The sequence below is a fragment of the Myxocyprinus asiaticus genome, chromosome 18 (genome assembly GCF_019703515.2).
Source record: "Myxocyprinus asiaticus isolate MX2 ecotype Aquarium Trade chromosome 18, UBuf_Myxa_2, whole genome shotgun sequence".
In the NCBI taxonomy this organism is placed as follows: Eukaryota; Metazoa; Chordata; class Actinopteri; order Cypriniformes; family Catostomidae; genus Myxocyprinus; species Myxocyprinus asiaticus.
The window spans coordinates 28,962,029-28,975,609 of NC_059361.1; the positions used below are offsets into that span (position 1 = coordinate 28,962,029).

Here is a 13,581-nt window from a genome sequence, read left to right on the forward strand (position 1 = left end):
TACTAAACCGTAATAATGAGCCTTTAAAATATAAATGTTATAAGCGCACGCATGAAGCGAGCCGCAGCGACGCCGCAAAAGTGGTAATGATTCTGAATGTGTCGGGAAAAACCAGCAAGGAGACTGTCTGAACATTTTGTTAATTTATAGAGAGAAATGCACATATATATATATCATGAAGGAGGGAACAAAACGAATTTATTCACACACATTATGATGTATTTTCCCAGATAATGAAATACCCGACTGGTAAAGAATGCACAGATGAAGTAGGTTCTTTGCCAGAGAGATGTTGCCCTTCACAACTGTTGTAAAGTCATCTTTCAAAAAGTTGAACAACACACATTTTAATTGCACTTAATTTTTTTCCAGTTTGAATTTTTAGTTAAAATAAATACAAAATAATGTTCAAAGTTTGAAATCAAGGTGTCTTGCTTTATTGTGTAGGCCTGCATGTTTGGAAAGCTGGTTACTTATACTGTATATATATTATTGTTTTGATCACTTCATAATTTTAATTGCTTTTTCGTTTCGTTTGGAGTGCAATTTGAATTTAGAAATGTATTTGAAATAAGTTTTTCATTTTTTAAATATTAATTTTCAATGCAAAATCACTAAAGCAAGAATATTCACTGATCCCTCTGCCCAGGGGTTGCCGATGTAATTGGATATTGCGAGATATATATATATATATATATATATATATATATATATCGTGAAGGAGGGAACAAAACGAATGTATTCTCACATATGATGTATTTTGCCGGATAATGAAATACCCGACCGGTATAGATTGCACAGATGAAGTAGGTTCTTTGCCAGAGAGATGTTGCCCTTCACAACTGTTGTAAAGCCATCTTTCAAAAAGTTGAACAACACACATTTTAATTGCACTTATTTTTTTTTCCAGTTTCATTTGAATTTTTAGTTAAAATAAATACAAAATAAATTTCAAAGTTTGAAATCAAGGTGTCTTGCTTTATTGTGTAGGCTTAACCCTAACCCTGTTTAAAGAAAATTACCCCATAGTACCACCTAGCAATATCGGTGTTCATCGGTTTCCTGTGGAGTTTTTGTTTTCTGGTACAATGTTATGTTATGAGTCAAATCACTAGTGTTTAACCCATATGGCCAAGCTGGCATAGACACACATAGAGATTGATTTAGTTCATTAGCATTATGCCATTTGGCCAAACTGGCCAAAAGCACACTTAGCTAGCATACACTGAGCACATGGATCTTTGGAGTAGCAGCAGTACACAAGTTTAGGTGGTAGATCTGATTGGTGCTCTACAGCAGCATCAGCTTAGAAGATCTAGTCCGCCAGGACCAAAATCTTGTCAATATATCATACCCACATTAATATGCTCAATCTTGCAGAGAGTTGTCATGACTAAACATGCATTAGACAGACGTCTTTGTCTGTTGCGTCTCACTGTTTTTTTAGTGTCTTGCAAAGAAGGGCCTGTTAAAAATGCATTTAGAGACATTTGCATTCTGTTTCATTCGTTTTGTCTGAATGACCTCTAAAACACTACACCAGTTCATTTATGTATTATGAACACTTTTAGGTTTATTTATAACATCTGTAAAAGCTTTATAATATAAGAGAAAATAAAATGTTTCTGACACAAAGACCTATGTGTGACATGCACACATAGGTTCTTCAATTCTTTTGGAATATATTTTGAGAATGGACGGAGTTCCATTGTATCTGCACTCACTCAGTTTTCATTTTGGTTCTAAAGCATTGAAGTGCCAATGGAAACCTCTACATCTTTACAGCAGCAGCTGCATCACATCACAGCACCACTACCATGATAGAAAAGGCCAGCTCTCTCTAAAGAAAAGAAACCGCAGGAGAAAAAGCACTGTCCTGAAAAATTACATCTGCTGACGAGAAGGAAGTTTAAGGCAGCCCAGAAAGTAATTGTGTTTTTGGAGGCAATAAATTCGGCACTTAATCACCCTGAGAAACTCTGATTGTGCCGACCCACAGACAGAGGGAGGGTTAGTAGGCCTGTTACCTTTGGCAATGGCAGCTGTGCTGAAAATGGCATTGTTCTGGCCGGTGAGGCATCGGAATGTAGGGTTATCCAGTCTTTCTCCAGCGCTTTCTATTTACAACACAAAACACACACAAAATCAAAAAGCTCAACATGGACTGCATCATTCCAAAATCAATGGGATTTGTACAGCTGTTGAAGTGCATCTTGCTGTTTTCATTATTCCTTCAAAGCAAGTGGCAGATCACATTAAACTAAAAGCACTTGATGTTCCCTGTGTGTGCATGCAGACGTACAAACACTTGAAGACATATCCATTTCAAAACAGCACATTTAATTTTTTTCTTCAGTCGATATGTATGTGATGTTTAGAAGAATACAAGTTAGTGGAACCTTTCTGAATCAAAGAAAATTGGAGAGATCCAACAATTGAAAAACCTGAGATGTAGACCAATAATACAGATCAATGTAACATGACATTGTAATACACTATAATGAAGCATCTAATAAGCTACATGGATGAGCTCACTTAGCGTAATGCTCAGGTTAAGCCAAAGTTGAGTAAACATGATGCAAATGGGCAGAAAATAGCAGATGACATAAGTAAAAGAAACAACATTTTCCTCCACTCATTGACTGTTCTTTTTCTACACCTAATCAATGCTGACAGCCTCCCTCCTTACTGCTACAACAGCTAGTTAAAGGTCTGTCAGCACACCAGTACAGGCTATCAATCTACCGACTTCACTATAATGGCAGGAGCACCACGCATCTGCTCATACCTCATCAAAAATGAATTCGTCCATGTCCACCTCTTCAAAGTACTCATCGCTCTCTGTGATCTGAGCGGCGGCTAGAGTGCGGGCCAGCCTTCTCCGCAGAGCGTAGCCCCTCCACGCAGCCTGCAGGGGCAATACACACAGCCATGAATCACATACAAGCATAAATATTGTGTGTTATCCCATTAGGAAGATAAAACATGTTAACCTCTGTTTAATTGCCCTGCGGTCTGCAGTTTGAACTTTCGGTGACTTTGGCTTTGCAAGACAAATGTAACACCGGGATGCCTTTAAATCTGCGTATTCCCCACGGGCAAAAAAGACTTAACGGATCAGAACCTGAGCGCTCCCACTCCTGCGACACGTTGGAATCTGATTAATCATTTTTGTCTCTCAATTTTGGTCCTCTGAGACTCATTAAACACAGACAGAGAGAGAAAATATCCCTTAGAAGTTGCATGTGAAAGGAATAGACTGTTTTTAAAAGCACTACCTACCGATTCAAAACAAGCCCTTGGCAGTAATAGTATAATGAAGATGATTTAATTTTATACAAGTTATTTATAGCATTCATAAAAGGAGGTATGGAAAACACCTTTCCAGAGGTACGATAAGCACCTCAGAGCAGTAGATCACACAATCAAAGGCAAAATGAAGCTCAATTATCCATGTACCTTTAAATTAGGAGAGCTGCTAGAAAAACTCTCACCTGAATAACAACGGCAGCATGGTCCCTATTATGCAGCTCTGGCCTCCCAATGTAGGAATCTTCCATCCAATGAATATTCGATCTCTCGTTAGTTTTCGCAATTACGCTTAAGAGGCCCCCATGTCTCTGCATTACACATCTCCGCCAGCGTCGTTGGATCACCACAGCTGCCGCTCTGAGTGAAAGAGCAGAAGACAATTTTATCTGATGACTCACTGAGGTCATGAGTGACTAAATGAATGTCGCTGAACTCATGCCTTGGATGATTCATCTTTGTGAAGACATCTGAACAGAGACCCACTAGGGATCCAATGTCATCTGAATGATATAGAGATGAGCTTTATTTTGGTTACCTTTAGCTAAAAATAAATGTACTCTAAATCATGTGAGATGTTTTCTCAAAACAGAAATCTTCTACACATCTGAAGCTTTTAAAACAAGATAAAATGTGTGTGAGAGTCATACATTTTAAGGTTCGGTGCTTGAACAGGTTCCTTCTCAGCTGGTTTCTCAGAACAATCGGCTTGAAGGTCGTTGGAATGAAGCTTAAGGTCAGAATTTTTTGTATTCTCTGGATTGTGTATCTGCCAATCTGCTGTACACTGAAGCTGCTCTTCTGGGCTTTGCCTCTGTGATAGAGGTGCGTCAGAAACATCATGTAGACTACTGTCAGCAGCTGCTGCCGGTGCGGGATCCTCTGTGACACAGCTATCGGCATATTCATGGGCATAACGCTGATCTACTGCCAATCTGAACAGCTCTGCATGGTGGCCACTGGCAAGAAGTTGGGCATCATGTTGTGAGGGGGCAGAACTTTATGACAAACAGAGAAAAAAATGCACATAGATTCAATGCATTTGATTTCATTTCTAAACTATGGAGATATGCAATAAAAAAAATTCAATTCTCTTGATAAGGAATTTAAAACAGAATACCATAGGGAAAAAAAATTATCATTACAAACAGCTGAAGTTTTCACTGTGTGATGCAAATATGGAATACAGTGGCTCCAAAAAGGATTTGGAAAATTAAGCCACTCTTAAAAATGTATGAATGTCATTGCATTAGATAACAAAGAAAACATCTGGCATTTATTTAAAGGAAAGGGCAAGCAGATGTTTCAAGCAGTTTGTTAGTTTTTAACCTTGTGCGACCCCACGTCGACAAGTGTGGATGTTGTATTTTGGCTTTGCTATTCGTAACACATAACTTAATTTCATTTAAACTGACTGATCTCAGTTTAGGAGACTCTGGGCTGTCAGTAAAGGGTTAAACTTTCGATGTATGGAGTCATGTGACAAAACAACATGGCGCCGATCACAGTGGAGTTTGTCTTTGTAAGAAATGCCAACAAAACTACATCTGGTAAGAAACCTAACTACATTTTTACATTGAAACCGTTTCAGTAAAACCACTCAACATGTTTGGCAGACATGGGACAATAGTAATCAGTACTTAGATTCAGAATTTATAATGTATAATTTTATTTTAACATGGTTGGCATTGATTGGATGATGCTAACTATTACTTGTATCAGAATTAATTATGCTAATTTCTGATTGGTAAGATGCTTCAGCACTGGCTATAACTAATTGAGATTTTGTTGCCAAAGTAGAAAAACACACTAACAGAAAAAAGTTAATTCAAGTGAAATAATTTTTATTTGTATACTTTTCCCAATACACGTTGTTCCAAAACAGCTTTATAAAAAATCATCTGTAATATCTGTAACGTCTCAAAGACATGAATAACCAACACTCCTGGAAAAATGATAACAAATTTTATTTAAAAAATTGGACTTTCTATAGCTTGGTATTATTTGAAATTTCACAACTTAATCTCGCTGTACACATATGTGAACATACATTTTTAGGAAAACTATTTGCTCTAGAAGATTTTTGTTGCATGTTTATTAGGTGCTACTAGTTACAAATCAAAAAGGGAAATGGAAAACGCACACATCAGTCATGCTCGGGTCTCAGGAGGATAAAGGATAAAACAATAGATATACTGTTAAAAATTAAGACAACAAGTAATTGAAGTAATTATCAAATGAGTGAAACATAGTGGTCCATAATGTGATAAGCTACACCTGTGGTTACTGTTAGGACACCTGTGTGAACTTGAGGGAAACTGACTGACGGAGATACAACAGGTAAAAGTAAATGGCACAAATGGCTCAAAAAAGTGACGTTAGTTCTGAGAAAAGGTCTAGCATCATTTGTTTGCAAAGGTCTCTTTGTTTTATATTTTGTCATCTAATGAAAGTCATACATTTTTAGTGTGGCCAATTCTTCAAATACTCTTTGGGGCCACTGTCTAATGAGGTTGAAGTCCCCACAAAGGTGCCTCAATGCCACTCTAATTACTCTATTAGCCATGGCGAGTTTGTCCCCTCCTGCCCCTGACCCTTGAGCCCGTCTCAGAAACCAGCTCTGTCACTCCAGTGTCCCTGCTATTCTAATCCTCTGACACGGTTAAGGGGCATCCTCATTCCGCCACAACACACACACATCTCGTATATAACAGTTCAGCACAGTCATAGAAAAAGCCACAAGAGTCAAATGCAATGTACATTTGTAATGCGAAATACAGTAAACTGTTGAAACTGTTGAAACCCACTGCAAGCATAGAGATGTATAACAACAAGTCTAATTTGATTACCTCATTAAAACAAATTAATGTCAAATTGCATATACAGTCCGCAATGGACATATTGAGAGCCAAACTTTGTTACAAGTAGTAAAAAGTATGCCAAGGCAAATAAATACAATTCTTAAATAGTCGCTCTACTTACTGACAACTGAAATTACCTCAGATAAATTTCGGGAAGGGTTTTTGTTTGCACAGAACTAAAGTGGCTTTACCGTAACACAACATGCATATTTATGATGCACTGGCAAGCCATAGAAAATCCCATTTTATTGCAGTGGTTTGGTGGTATTAAAAGGAATAGTTCACCCAAAAACGACAATTATTCTATAATTTACTCACTCTCATGCAAGTATGATTTTCTTTTATGGTGCTTTTTGTCATGTTGGAGCTTGACAGCCTCAGTCCTCATTCATTTTCATTCTATGAAAAAAAGTGGCCAGGATATTCTTCAAAAACGTAACCTTTTTTGTTCCACGCAAGAAAGTCATATGGGTTTGGAACAACATGAGTGTGAATAAATGATGAAAGAACTTTCATTTTGGGGGAACTCTTCTTTTAAATTAATCCCTTATAGTTCAGTTGGCCACTCTATGCCTAACACAGACATCCGTCGCCTGACTGCAATACAACGTTAAACCAGACTCTTCACCTTGCCAAAGCTGGGGACTGACACTGGGTCAGGTCAGATGTTAAACGGCTGCAGCACTCCCCCTGGGAGTGCAAAAGACCCTTTGTGCAGAGTATGCTGCAGAAGGGTTAGGGGGTATCTCGAAAGTCCTCCAAGCCATGAGAGACCTCAGCTTGAACCACAGGACACACAGACTTCTGCCAATCATCCTTTATGAAACATGACAAGTGTTCTGCTTTATTTGCTGGTGGTCTGTGGCAGCGTCTAAGGGGGCTTTTGTATTGATGGAAGTGAAAATTTTATATCTTGTTGATATTCAGCATGTGTAGCCTAAGAACATAAGGGGTTTTATCTTACACACATAGACATGGGAATACTTAATCAACACAGATGCCAATACAAAGAGATGTTTGATTTCTCAGCCAGTACCACAAGCTTTTAAAAATGAAACACATAGTAAAAATTTTCTCTGCCACACTGCATTCAAAAATTAAAACATACACTTCTGCTCTAGCGTTGTACTACTTATACACTTTGGTATGGACACTTTTCACAGACTGTGGTGATGCTTTTTTGCCTTAATTTAGCAAAGTTTTTATATATACTGTATATATATATAAATATATATTTTATTTATTTAAAACAAATTATGTACATTTATAACATTATTCTTTGGCATTAATAAAAAATAAAAACACTGCTGTGATAGGGTTTGAAATACATCTTCTAAAGGAGGAGCCAGTAAATCTCAGTCTCCTCTGATGGCCGCTATAGAAGTTTATTCCACTATAATTTACTTCCGCTTCTCAAACCTGGAAATGAGTCCATTGTGTTCTTCCTTTGATTTTTTTAATTTTTTTCGGTGGGAGGGGGGATTTTCAATTTGGAATGCCCAATTCCCAATGTGCTTTTTTAAGTCCTCGTGGTCACGTAGTGGTTCGCCTCAGTCCGGGTGACAGAGGATGAATCCCAGCTGCCTCCGTGTCTGAGATCGTCAACCCGCGCATCTTATCAAGTGGCTTGTTGAGCGCGTTGCCACGAAGACATAGCGTGTGTGGAGGCTTCACGCCATCCACTGCGGCATCCACACTCAACTCACCACAGGCCCCACCGAGAACGAACCACATTATAGTGACCACGAGGAGGTTACGCCATGTGACTCTACCCTCCCTAACAACCCGGCCAACTTGGTTGCTTAGAAGTCCTGGCTGGAGTCACTAAGCACACCCTGGGATTTGAACTAGCGAACTAGTGAACTCCAGGGGTGGTAGCCAGCGTCTTTTACCACTGAGCTACCCATGCCCCCTGTTCTTCCTCTGATTAATTGTTTCTACTTGAATTATTCTCATTAGTAAGTTGCTTTGGATCAAATTGCCTGCTAAATGAATAAATGCAAATGTAAATTAGTAAATTAAATGTACACAGTATTTAATAAGTGAACATGCAAGAGATGGGAAGATGTGTAGAACTTTGTGAATGATGGCTGTTCCATTTCTTCATAAATCTGCAGAGTTCCGTGGGCACAACAATTTGTGTGGGCTTTGATATGTTACTAAATGCAGAGGCATCATGCCCAGCCAAACTGAGGGAGCATGTGCCCACTTAGATTTTTGAACCGAGAATTTTGAATGAATTACTTGAAATTTCAAAAACGCATTTGTACCTTTGATAATTAAATTAAATTACAGGAATATTCCAGGTTCAATACAAGTTAAGCTCAACTAACAGCATACGTGACATAATGTTGATTACCCCCCAAAACATTCAACTTAAATCTAGGTTATAGTGAGGCACTTAAAATGGAAGTGAATGGGGTCAATTTTTGGAGGGTTTAAAAGGCAGAAATGTGAAGCTTATAATTTTATAAAAGCACTTACATTAATTCTTCTGTTAAAACTCATGTATTATTTGAGCTGTGGAGTTGTTTAAATCATAATTTCTACAGTGATTTTAGGGTTTGTTGACATTACATCATCATGGCAACGAAGTTGTAAAATTGGCTTTACACTTAAAAATCATGTTAACACACATTTTGTTTACATCTTTTGTCCGTACTTTTGAGTATTTAAACGTTACGGATTGGCCCCATTCAATTTCACTGTAAGTGCTTCAGTGTAACCCAGATTTGTGCTTTTTTTTTTTTTTTTTTTAAAGAAAATCAAAATAAAAGTCAAAATAAAATTTTGTGGTAATCAATATTATGCCACAAATTCTGTCAACTGAGCTTAACTTATAGTGAACACAGAATATTCTTTTAAATGATTATTGCATGTAAAGAAGAATGTCTGTGGCATAAATCTTTATTCACATGTCTACATTTTTTTCAGTCCAATCAAGTCACATGTTCCACCATAGGCGGTGCCCCGTGGCAGCTTAGGAGATCGCTTACGGCAAAGGTCCAGCACCAAAGGAAAACGGGGTTGTTGTGGTAATAAAAACTAATTAATTGGATCAATTTAGTGCATTTAGCATTTGCCAACTATGTCTGATCTCTACGGAACAGTCAATCAGTTTTTTTTCATAGTCTAATAGATTCTACCTGTTTTTTTTTTTTTTATCGGTTGCTGTTCATTTACTTTGGTGCTGAAATGCATTTGACAGGTTTTGCAGCGTCTTTACACTCTCTTTTCTTCATGTTTAAAGAAAGCAGCTGCTTATTATCTTATTTTAATGTGAATCCTCTTCGTTTCAGTAATAATAAAAGTTTAAGTAACAAAAGGCTCTCTGGATAGGGGCACCCGGCAGGGTTGCCCTCTTTCCCCATTATTGTTCTGTCTTGCCCTGGAACCATTAGCAGCCGCGATAAGAAAGGAGGATAATTTTCCAGGGATGATGGCGGGAGGTGTGGCACATAAGCTTTTGCTTTACGCAGATGATCTTTTATTATTCGTCTCCTACCCTACTAGATCTATGCCTTGCCTCCACAATATTATTAATTCCTTTTCTAAGTTCTTGGGATACAGAGTTAATTGGTCTAAATCCGAAGCTTTGGCTCTGACTGCGTACTGCCCGATAACGGCTTTTCAGCCGGGCGCCTTTCAGTGGCCCAAACAGGGCATTAAGTATTTGGGTATTTTATTCCCAGCAAATTTGTGTGATTTAGTTAGACTTAATTACTTTACTGCACTCGCAGAAGTATAACCAAGTGAAAAAATACACTTATATACAAAATACACTTATATTTAAGATACATTCTCTTAATGCAAGTCTAAATACCTTATATGTTACTTCTCAAGTAAATGTATCTTGTTTTAAGGATTTTTAGACAATTTTAAATGGAAAAAAAGACAAATACTTGATAACAATAGGATTTTTTTGTAGATACATTTTTACTGAATTAAACATAATAAAAAGTACTTTTTCCCTTTAACTCAGTGAATGTCATTTAGAGGTATTTTTAAAAGATGATTTTGTCCTCTTTATTGTTAGCAAGCACGTTTAATACAACCTTTTAAGTCGGAACACAAGCTGAATAGTCGGATAATCGTTCTAATAATCGTTAGTCGATTATCAAAATAATCGTTAGTTGCAGCCCTAGTTGAAGTTTCAGAGTTTTGTGTTTGATGTATTGGGCACTCGGGTTTCATTTTGCTCCAGACTCTGTATTTTGGACGATAGGGCGGTCATCGATGTTGAGAATGGACACATAAAGTTGTTGGCTCCTAAGCAGTGCATGATCGCCAGACAGATACTTTTAAGGGGATGGAGGTCGGCTGGAGCGCCCTCATTTCAGGGTGGCAACCTTTGAAGAAGGGTCATTTAGAAGACTGGGGAAATTGAACTTCTTTGTGGGGAAATGGGGCAGATATCTGGTGTTTCTGGATGTGTGATTATTATTATTATTCTTTTTTGTGTCTATAATCATGTATGACCACTGGGATGTTGTTGGGAGCCAGGGTGGGGTTGGGGATTGGGAGGGGTAATAGTGAGGGTTAATTGTTGATTCTGTGTATATATGTTTTGTTTTTCTGTGTTCAATATATGAATCAATAAAAAATTGTTAATCAGAAAAAAATTTGTCTTTTTTTAATTTATTTTTTTATCCCCTTTTCTCCCAATCTGGAATGCCCAATTCCCACTACTTAGTAGGTCCTCGTGGTGGCGCGGTTACTCGCCTCAATCTGGGTGGTGGAGGACAATTCCCAGTTGCCCCCGCTTCTGAGACCGTCAATCCGCGCATCTTATCACGTGGCTCGTTGTGCGTGACACATCTGAGACTCCACATGTTGAGGCTCATGCTACTCTCCGCAATCCACGCACAAATGACCATGTGCCCCATTGAGGGCGAGAACCACTAATCGTGACCACTAGGAGGTTACCCCATGTGACTCTACCCTCCCTAGCAACCGGCCCAATTTGGTTGCATAGGAGACCTGGCTGGAGTCACTCAGCACACCCTGGATTTGAACTCGTGACTCCAGGGGTGGTAGTCAGCGTCAATACTCGCTGAGCTACACAGGCCCCCTAGTGGCATTTGTCAAGCTCATTAACTAGACATCAGCTGTTTTGTCTTGCATGACAACTTTTTGCAGCTGCTGCATGTCATTGACCAGCTCACGAAGATAACTTTAATCAGCTGGCATAGCTTTTATTTATTCAGCTCCCTTAAACCTCTAGGGTCGACGGACGTGCCAGCGCGTCCTGCTGGATTTTTTCCGCATAACAGCGGAAACAACTTAAAATACTCCGTCATTTTTGGGCATACAGATAAGTGTAAGACATCATTAGAAACTATAAAGTGTCTACTATTATTTGTGGACACTCACAAAAACAACAAAACCTTGTGCTTTTGTAAAATAAAGAAAATAAACAGGGTGCGCTTTTAGCCGTCTCTGTTTCCACGAGCATCTTTCTGAAACACGTCAAAAAAATGAAGTGAAACTCCGCGAATACTTATCAGACAAACATGATACAATCAGAAAAAAATTTGTCTTTTTTTAATTTATTTTTTTATCCCCTTTTCTCCCAATTTGGAATGCCCAATTCCCACTACTTAGTAGGTCCTCGTGGTGGCGCGGTTACTCGCCTCAATCTGGGTGGTGGAGGACAATTCCCAGTTGCCCCCGCTTCTGAGACCGTCAATCCGCGCAACTATAAAGTGTCTACTATTATTTGTGTACACTCACAAAAACAACAAAACCTTGTGCTTTTGTAAAATAAAGAAAATAAACAGGGTGCGCTTTTAGCTGTCTCTGTTTCCACGAGCATCTTTCTGAAACACGTCACAAAAATGAAGTGAAACTCCGCGAATACTTATCAGACAAACATGATACATATGTCTAAAGAAGCTTAAAATTGAAATTTAAAACAAATATTCTCCTGCAATGTAATCTGTATGAAACAAAGTGATGTACATTTTCTCCTGGCTCAGCTCATTATCACTGTGATCACACCCATGGGCAGAGGGCGCTATTCATACGGTAATGTGCTGAGATGATCAATGCAAATGGTAAACGCCCCCAACAGTGCCTTAAAAAACATCAAGTTCATCATCAGATTCATTCACTTTCCTGCGCGTTTGGAAGATGGCATGCTGCGCAGGTGAGGAAGCTCCACAGATGGTCCTGGATAGTGAGGAAGAGTTCACATTTTCCTCAGAAGAAGAGCGGGAATCCAACGAGGAACATTTGCATTTTGAAGAGCGTCTTGATCCAGCCGAGGATACAATTTCGGATGAGTAATCATTTAGTTTTACTTACATATTAGTTGACATGCTATTTTATATAAACATATACATATTTTACAAGTTGGACTATTTCCAGACTTGCCAGCCAGTATTCAAAGTATTGAAATTTGAAATATGTCCTAATAGGCAAGTTTTAGTTACATTTAAATGTTGTTTCGGCTAAAGCAGGTATTTAAATTGTATGCTGTATGATATAAATATGATATGTAATATGATATAAAAATAATATGCATGTTTAGATTATATTTTAACTAGTGTTTATGCTGCCTCATTATCATCAACGAAGCTTGTGCTTGCAAATATCTGTTTGGGTGTAAATGTGTAAAATGTTCTGTAAATATGCCCATATTAGAAAATCAGCATATTAGAATGATTTCTGAAGGATCATGTGACACTGAAGACTGCAGTAATGATGCTGAAAATTCAGCTTTGATCACAGGAATAAATTGCATTTTACAATATATTCAAATAGAAAACTAAAAAATGTTCAATTGTAAAAATATTTCACAATATCACTGTTTTTGCTGTATTTTGGATCAAATAAATGCAGCTTTGGTGAGCAGAAGAGACTTCTTTTAAAAACATTAAAAAATCTTACTGATGTAAAACTTTTAAATGGTAGTGTAGGTCTAAAGTAAAGTCTTTATGTAAAGACAATGTATAGTCAGATTACTTCTTTTAATTTAAACTTGATTTTGTGAATAAGCTACAAACATTCATTCTCTCTCAGGGGAGGGGTCTTTGTCTCCTCAGGTGTGAATCACATCAATATTCATGATCATCCACGCCTCCTCGCATATGGCCTTTCTAACACTAAAAGTGTCTTAAATGTTAAATGACTATATTGTTTTGTATGAATGAGTGATCAGGATGGTTTTCACAACATTTTATAGCAAAAACTCTAGGCTACAAGATCCAGTCCTCAAAAGTCTTGTGAACAAATGTTTAGTATGTGTTATATGGCCTTATTTCAGTGACTTTAATTTTTTGTTTTTTCAAAAACCACGCATAAACGATATTTTCTCAAAAATACAAACATGTACATACATGTTGCTCACATATTATTGTAGCCCAGTTTGTGCTGAATACAGTGTTATCAGACTTTAGCCATTAATATG

The 13,581-nt window shown here is 37.9% G+C and overlaps 1 protein-coding gene across 1 annotated transcript in view; it reads right to left on the bottom strand.

The window, feature by feature from the left end:
• Positions 1–13,581, bottom strand: part of LOC127456514 (leucine-rich repeat and IQ domain-containing protein 1-like) — a 56,846-nt gene that overhangs the window by 16,270 nt on the left and 26,995 nt on the right. Inside the window, exons 15-18 of the mRNA XM_051725047.1 lie at positions 3,960–4,307; positions 3,495–3,669; positions 2,789–2,908; positions 2,028–2,117 (exon numbers count right to left, since the gene is read on the bottom strand). Of these exons, the coding sequence (XP_051581007.1) occupies positions 2,028–2,117; positions 2,789–2,908; positions 3,495–3,669; positions 3,960–4,307 (733 nt within the window). The remainder of the gene's footprint in view (positions 1–2,027; positions 2,118–2,788; positions 2,909–3,494; positions 3,670–3,959; positions 4,308–13,581) is intronic.